The sequence below is a fragment of the Elephas maximus genome, chromosome 4 (genome assembly GCF_024166365.1).
Source record: "Elephas maximus indicus isolate mEleMax1 chromosome 4, mEleMax1 primary haplotype, whole genome shotgun sequence".
NCBI classification, from domain to species: domain Eukaryota; kingdom Metazoa; phylum Chordata; class Mammalia; order Proboscidea; family Elephantidae; genus Elephas; species Elephas maximus.
This window is the reverse complement of record NC_064822.1, coordinates 66,760,143-66,768,927: the sequence shown is the minus strand read 5'-3', so window position 1 is coordinate 66,768,927 and position 8,785 is coordinate 66,760,143. Positions and strand designations below refer to the sequence as shown.

Here is an 8,785-nt window from a genome sequence, read left to right as displayed (position 1 = left end):
AGTGTATACACCCCAACATATTTTAAAGTTTCCAAATCTCCTTATAGAATAAAATTTCTGATATATAATGAATTAAGCTATGAATGAAAAATTTAAATGACACGTTTAAGATAGTTAATTCTCTGAATTTAGACTAATGTCATTTAAAATTACTTATTTTTCTAAGAACTCTAACTTTCTAACATTTTTTGCACTGTCTTTTTGCTCATTTTATCAATATTGTTAATTTTCTTTTAGTTTTGCAAACTCTACATTACTTTTTGAGATTCACTAATGTATGTCATAAAATTCAAACATAAGAATAGTGTTTAAATGTGTTGATTTACTAGTTAAGTGAGTCTCTTTCACTCATCAACCTCACAAAAATTAAAAATAAACATTCCCATCAAACCATCAAATGCGGGGCTTTCAAGATTGCAAGTAAACAGTCCAAACTGGCTATGTTCTAATTGTGAATGCCAGGGATCTATTGCATAATAGACAATATGAATTGGTTACATTGGGGGAGGGGGCAGGCGGATGAGAGCGTGGTTTAAACTTTGCTGTTTAAACATCTTTCTATTTGAGGAACCAACAAGTTAGGTTGTATGTTAGAATGTCTACTTTCTCAGAGAATATCTTCTTTATGTTTGCTCGGGGTTAACAATCTCTTTTTGTAAAAATATAATCATTTTCTTATAGTTATTGTGAAGTATGTAATATACTAAAAAAAAATACATCCTATGAATTCAGAATGTATACTCATTGATAGAAATTAAAATAGTTATAATAGGAGAACAGCTATTGGAGAATGAAACTAGTAAGAATTTAGGAACATACCTTAGTGAACTCTTATTCTTATGTCTTCTGTTATATACCGTACCAAATTTTCCATCTTTCCACTCCTCCTCACCGTCATTTTTAATTTCTTTTCCTCCCTGTATTTCCATGCATTCGCTCTAAAATGCTCATTTGGTTATTTTAATCTCATCATAAATAGGGGTAATTACTGTTCACAGTCAAATAAATGCCAAGGCGGGAAGAGAATAAAAGAGAAAATTTCTTTTCTGATTAAAACTGATCACTGTATGAGGTCTTAGAAAACTAAAGACTTTGTTCTTAAGGTCTTTAAAATCATATTGTATTGTATTAGTATGTTGCCAGTGTTCTCCTGTGTCAGGAGTTAATGAACCTTTTTATTGAAAACTAGAGTACAAAAAGTAGTGACAATGGTTTTAGCATTAAATCTACAATTAGTTTAGAAAAATCAGAGGACCTGGATAGATGAATCTTCAACATTGAATTACCAAACATTGTAAAAAGAGTAAAAACAAATACCTAAACTGTATGGAAAGTTTCAGTGATAGCACAAGAAAGAAAATGTCCAGAATTTGAGATAGAGGTATTCAGCAAAATTTTCATAGAGAAATGACTTTTAAATTGATAAGAAAAGATAAGTAGGAGCTTCCTAGGAAGAAAAACCTCAGAATATTGCCAGTTGTCATGTATTGAATTGTGTCCCCAAAAAATAAGGGTTAACTTGACTAGGCCATGATTCCCAGTATTGTGTGATTGTCTTCCATTTTAAGATTGTAATTTTATGTAGAAAGGATTAGGGTGGAATTGTCACACCACCCTTTCTCAGGTCACCTTCCTGAGCCAAGGTAGAGTTTCCCTGGGGTGCATCCTGCATCACCTTTTGTCTCTCAAGAGATAACAGGAAGGGGAAGCAAGAGAGAGTTGGGGACCTCATACTACCAAGAAAGCTGCACTAGGAGCAGTGCATCCTTTGGAAGTCTGAGAAGCTTCTTGGGCAGGGTAAGATTGATGACAAAGACCTTCCTTCAGAGCCTACAAAGAGAGAAAGCTTTCCCCTGCAGCCAACGCCCTGAATTTGGACTTGTAACCTACTAGACTGTGAGAGGATAAATTTCTCTTTGTGAAATCCATCCACTTGTGGTATTTCTGTTATGGCAGCACTAGATGACTAAAAGACACCCAGTGTGTACTTTATTAAAATAATATCAAGTTTGTCTTTTGGAAAATAGTCAAACTATTAGCTGGAATAATAATAATAATAAAAAATCAGTGGGAAAATCATGGTGGCGGCTTAAAGGGAGCCTATAGAACAGTAATGAAGACCAGTAGGGAGAGCTTGTGCCCCTTAGTCAAGGAGTTCAAGCATGCTCATCTTACTGATCAACAAATCAGCACATCAATATTTTGCAGGGCAGCATTCAATAACACATTAACATAATGTCAGAGAGAAGAGAGTTGGGAGCGGTATGTTTTCTTATTTCCAGTCTTCTGTACTACTATCTTAGTTATCTAGTGCTGCTATAACAGAAGTACCACAAGTGGATAACTTCAATAAAGAGAAATTTATTTTCTCACAGCCTAGGAGGCCAGAAGTCTGAATTCAGGGTGCCAGCTCCAGGGGAAACCTTTCTCTCTCTATTGGCACTGGGGTAAGATCCTTGTCATCAATCTTTCCCTGGTATAGGAGCTTCTCAGAGCAGGGACATTTGTTCTAAAGGATGAGATCTCCTCCTGGTTCTTCATTCTTGGTGGTATGAGGTCCCTCTCCTCTCTGCTCTCTTCTTTCTTTCCCACCTCAAAATGCAACTTAATCCTATAGATTGAGTCCTGCCTCATTAACATACCTGCCATTAATCCCATCTCGTTAACATCATAGAGGTAGAATTTACAACACATAGGAAAATCACATCAGATGACAAAATGGTAGACAACCACACAATACTGGGAATCATGGTCTAGCCAAGTTGACACACATTTCTGGGGGACACAATTCCATCCGTAACAAGTACCCAATATAGGTCTCTTTTGGAAATGTATCAGAGAGGTGGAAAATAGTTCATGTATATAAAAATTTTCCAAAAATGAAAACAGTGGCTAGGAAGCAATGGGAACAGGAAGTGAGATAATAAACATAATTTCAGGGGCAAGAACTCTAATGTAAGCCACGTTCCCTTTCTTGGTGGCAGCGGCCAGGGTGGGGCGGTTAGTATGAACCTGAAACAGGAGTGTAAGTGAGAAGTCATAACTGGTCCCATCAAAGCCCTTATCTAATGAAGCAGTAATTTTTCCCCAATTTCAAACATACACAAAAATACAAACACAAACAAATTTCAAAAGAAGTCTAAAGATTAAGGATAGGAACCCTTGAAATGAAATAAATTTTAACTGTCCCATTTATTCTTAAGTATTTTTCACCAGAAGTCTTTCAAGTTTACGTTATTTAATATACTTCCCTCCCACCAACTGGGATAACTATGTAATTTTTAAAAATTGATTTGGAATACTGGGTGGTCCAAAAATAACTTTAGTTGTTGTAAACAAGACAATCTAACATATATACACATGCATATATACATATATATAGCAAACATACGTATATATGCATATATATAAAGCAAACAAAAAAGACAAAGTTTGATTCTTATTAGAATTTTTAGACATAGCTAATTAAATTCACAGTACTTTTTAGAATTCCCATATCAGAGGGTCAGAGGTAAGATATGTCTTTATGTGTACACAAATTCTAGAATTTAATGAGACATATTATTTCAAAAGTAATCTGTGAATTAAAAAAAGAAAGAAATGCATCCAAACTGTTTGATTTTTTTTAATTCTTAATTATTTAAATGTTTAAATCAAATTCAATGTTTCAAAGAGCATTGATAACTTGGCTCTGAATATTAAAGAGATATTCATATCTCTTAATCTTCCATCATTTTTTCACTCCTTTCCCTTTAGTTGTAACTTCCTCCCATATTGTTTTTTCTACATCTTTCAAATGTCCACATTAATAGTACATATTTTTCTTATTCATTGTACTTTAAACATAGTTATATGTTCTTTGTACATAATTTTTTAAACATATGTTTAAGGTTTTGTATTTCATCCCCTGAAAGCTATAATTCTTTCTGTTCATACATGTGGATTTGAAACAAATGTTTTTTTTTCTTTCTTTCTTTAATTCATGTATGATCTTTTAATTTTATTCTCAGTGGATCAAAGGACTTACAAATAAATTTACCATTGGAAAATTTACATTTAATCAACAAACATTAATCCAGCCTCTCTCTGTTTCAAATCTTGCTGGGCTAAAAAGAAACTTGTGCCTTTACTAAAAAATAAAAAATACATATGTATATACACATACATACACACACTGGTTTATTTCTCTACACGCAGATTAAGATTATCCAGATTAGACAAATCTCTGCATAACTAACTTTGGGAAAATCACAAAACATCTTATAAATGTACTCAATAATGCAACAAATTTTATTTATCCTGAATTATGCATCAGACATTATGTCTCATATGCTGATGAACATTATTGACCTTAGAGAGGTTACAGTGCATTCAGAAATACAAGTTAAACAAACAATAAGCAAAAATAATGAGCAAAATGTTAGAAATAAGTAAGAATAGGAAGTTCTGAAAATACACCATAAATTCACCTAATTTAGTCTGGAGTGGTGTCTTAGTCATCTAGTGCTGCCATAACAGAAATACCACAAGTGGATGGCTTTAACAAAGAGAAATTTATTTCCTCACAGTAAAGTAGGCTAAAAGTCCAAATTCAAGGCATCAGCTTGAAGGCTTTCTCTGTCAGCTCTGGGAGAAAGTCTTTGCCCTCAATCTTCCCGTGGTCAAGGAGCTTCTCAGGCACAGGGACCCTGGGTCCAAAGGATGTGCTCAGTTCCTGGCGCTGCTTTCTTGATGGTATGAGGTCCCCAACACTCTGCTTGCTTTCCTTTCCTTTTATTTTTTGAGAGATAAAAGGTGGTGCAGGCCACACCCCAGGGAAACTCCCTTTACTTTGGATCAGGGATGTCACCTGGGTAAAGATGGTGTTACAATCCCACCCTAATCCTCTTTAACATAAAATTACAATCACAAAATGGAAGGCAACCACAGAATACTGGGAATCATGGCCTAACCAAGTTAATACACACATTTTGGGGTTGGGGACATAATTCAATCCATGACAAGTGGAGATTGGTCATGGGAGTATTTTCCCTAAAACGGCATTTAACTGGTGACCTGAAAAACAAGTAAGAGTTATAAAGATAAGTAGGAGTGGCAGGAATGTTTGTTAAACTAAGGCAAGCAATACATAATTGTATATTATAGATTAGAGGCAAGAGAAAGTATGACATGTCTAGAAAAATGAAAAACGTTTAATGAGGCTGCATCATAAGTACAAGCATGGAGGTGGGGGGAGAAATTAAGAGGCACCAAGACAGCAAGGGTCTGGTAAGGAAGGATAAAGGGTTGAAGCATTGGGAAACTGCTGTGGAAATGACATTGTGAGTAATGATATCCAATTTGAGATTTAGAGGGTCACAATGACCAAGATATAGAAAATGGATTTGGAGGAACAAAAGTAGAGGCAGACAAAAAGACTGTTATAGCAATCCAAGGTGATAGGGTCAGTATGAAGATATGTAGATACATTCCAGAAATACTTACGAGGCAAAATTGACAGGAAATAAATGAGTGTTTGAAAATTGAGAGTGAAGAAAAGGAGTAAGTCATGGTTGATACCAAGGACTCTGGCTTGGACTAGTGTGGGCATGTTGCAGCTGTTCTCTGAGTTAATGAGGTTAATATTTAACTTGTGAAGTTTGAGGGACCTTAAGGTGTCCAAATAGACATGCCCAATGTGCAATCAGCTATAATAAGGTCTGGGCTGGAAACATGGGTTCGGAAGTTATTGATAAATTCATGGTAATTGAAGGCATGGAACAGATGAGGTCACCCAAGAATTGTGTATGAGAGAAAACCCAGGCAAAACTCTGGGGAATATCAGTGTTTGAGGGATTCAAAAAGTAAGCAGAGACTGCACCAAAGACTGAGGAGAAGTGGCTGGAAAGGCACATAGATCAAGAGAACATATTGCAGAAATGCTAAGGTAAGAGAACATTTCCAAAAGAAAGGATAGGGCAATACTAAGGAACCATGCTGACAGGTCAAGTTAAAACTCAGAAAGTCTCCACTGTATTTGGCCAGAAGGAACTCATTGGTGACTTTGCTGAGAACATTTTAGAGTTCAAGTAGAAAAAGCAGAAGCCAGATTTCAAAGGAACTTGGATTGGGAGGTAGAAAGTAAAAAAAAATAATAATAAGTATAAGCAATTTTCAATTTTTAGGAAGTTTGACTTAAAAAAATGTGTATAAGAAATTGAGTAGAAACTAGAAGCTAAATGTGGTCAATGGAAAGCCTTTGTGGGTGTGGGGGTGTGTGTGTCTCAGCTGAGGTCAAGTCGAACATTGCTAACTGCTGATAGAAGATGAAGCACAGGAAGAAACAGATTAGAGAGGAGATAATCAAGAAAGTATTATCCTTGAGAAAATAAAAAAGGATGCAATCCTGATTACAGATTTGGAGAGTTTATTCAGAAAGGATAGGGGTACCCCCTTTATTTGTAATAGAAGGAAAGGAAAACAGTAAGTAAGATGCAGGAGAAAGTGTAGACTTGGTGGTAGAAAATTCAGGAATTTATCCTCTGATGGCTTCTACTTTTTCTTAAAGTAAAAGACAAGATCCTCTGCTAATGGTTAAGAAAAGGTGTAGGTACTGAAGTATGGAGAAGAAAGAAGTGTAGATTCTGTCTGAAATAGTCACTATCAACAAGGAGAGGTAATTATGGAAGTACACTGTGAGTGACTAGGTAGAGCTAACAGCTCAGTTGAGGCTGGTTTCCTAGATTCATAGTGGCACCGGTCTGCACCATTATCATGATTATCACCATCAGTATCCACTGCAGAAACATAAAGAGAACTTATAAATAAAAATATTTATGAACTTTTTGTAATGGGAAGAATACCAGTGATCAACTCAGAGGTTATCCTCTGTGGATGAAGAAATGACTTCTTGACAAATCCAGTAAGTTGGAGTTGAACACTTTTCAGAAAAAAAAAAATGCCCTTCTTTGTTATGCGAGTGCAAGCGTTCTCTTCACCCTGGCCTGTGACTTGAAATCTGTAAAGAAGACAACATGTTAATAAATTTCATAAAAGCATAGGACTCTTTCCCAGATTCTCTGCCAAAAATACAACAGTATATATTTTGTGGATCTTCTCTCTTCTTGGGAAGGGTATACCCTCCAAGCCAGAGACCTAAGACTTTGTAATACTGGAACAAAAAATCTACATTAAAAAATGGTGTCTTCCTTAAATTGAAGAAATTACTTTAAATGGCTCCTTAACCAAAAGTAGTCATTAATACCTTGAAATAGTGCCTTGACATTAATAAGAACATGAATATGTGACAGTGGTTTCCAAATTCCACATGATTGTATGAAAAATAAAAATCTCAAAAAACAATTCAGCCATTTTAGGGGAAAAATTTATATTGTAACTTTAAATATTCCTGATTCAAGCTTTTTGAGTATCTGCAGCAATTGCATGATACTAAGTTTTAAGCAGACAGTATCAGTATTCATCATTTTAAAATCTAGGAAAATTGATGCACTCAAAAATATATGGTTTTCAAAAAATAGTAAACAAAATTTCTCTAAGAAGTAAATCAAAGTATTAACATTTACTTCTCCCAGACCCAAATCTCAAATGTCACACAGTTTAAGAAACTTCCTTCGCAGTTTTTCTGTGTTAAACCCCCTTGATTCTACAAAGGTTTCAAAGAAAGGATACATCTGCTAAGATGGTAACAGTAACTCCCAGACAGGGCTGAAGTGGGGAAGTTAATGTCAGAGTGAGAATGAGGGGTAGAAGAGAAGACTTCTCTTTTTTCAACTTACAGGGACACCATAATAAGAGTTTCTGTGGGTGCGTGTATATGTGGGTGTACCCAAAACCCTCATTCTCAACACAGAAAGGAGGAAACTTCCTTCTAATTCTATTTTTCCATGCTGTTTAAAACAAATTTTCCTAACTTAGACAAATAAGCCACAAAGCAATTATACCATCTCAAATATAAATAGATAGATAGATGATAGAGAGAGAGATGATAGATGATAGATGATAGATGATAGATAGATAGATAGATAGATAGATAGATAGATAGATAGATAGATAGATAGATAGATAGATAGATAGATAGATAGATAGATAGATAGATAGATAGATAGATAGATAGATAGATAGATAGATAGATAGATAGATAGATAGATAGATAGATAGATAGATAGATAGATAGATAGATAGATAGATAGATAGATAGATAGATAGATAGATAGATAGATAGATAGATAGATAGATAGATAGATAGATAGATAGATAGATAGATAGATAGAGGGATAAACAGTTCAGTAAATTAATCATTCTAAGCAAGTTTGTGTGTGGGTTGTCAGAAGGCCACTTAACAATATGATAAAGGAGTTCTATTAGAAATAAAACTAAAATTTTAGAATTAATTTTAGTATATGTGATGTATAAAGACATCATGGGTGGGTGTAGAGTACAGATTTTAAAGAGAGATATATTCTACGTAGTCTCAGGATAGAATGTTCATCTTGGTCCCTGGGTAGCACAAACAGTTTGACTACTAACCCAAAAGTTGGCAGTTCAAACCCATGCAGCACTAATGAAAGGAAAGACCTGATGGCAATCTGTTTCCATAAAGAATACAGCCATAAAAACCCTATGGAGTAGTTCTACTCTCTAATACATGGTGTCACCATGAGTTGGAATCAACTTGACTGCAGCGGGTTTAGAATATTCACTTCTTGAGCGGCTTTCTGTTTCGGGGCATTTTTTACTATCCTTCAGCAAGCCTATGGGCCCACTGCTATCATTCAGGACACATAAC

The 8,785-nt window shown here is 35.1% G+C and overlaps 1 protein-coding gene across 3 annotated transcripts in view; it reads right to left on the bottom strand.

The window, feature by feature from the left end:
• Nucleotides 1-4,269: 4,269 nt before the first annotated feature.
• The window catches only part of LOC126075151 (secretory phospholipase A2 receptor-like), a 96,350-nt gene continuing 91,834 nt past the window's right edge, over nucleotides 4,270-8,785 (bottom strand). For all 3 annotated transcript variants that reach the window (XM_049882405.1, XM_049882404.1, XM_049882403.1), the window contains one exon: nucleotides 4,270-6,997. In XM_049882405.1, the coding sequence (XP_049738362.1) occupies nucleotides 6,814-6,997 (184 nt within the window). In that variant the 3' untranslated portion in view covers nucleotides 4,270-6,813. The remainder of the gene's footprint in view (nucleotides 6,998-8,785) is intronic.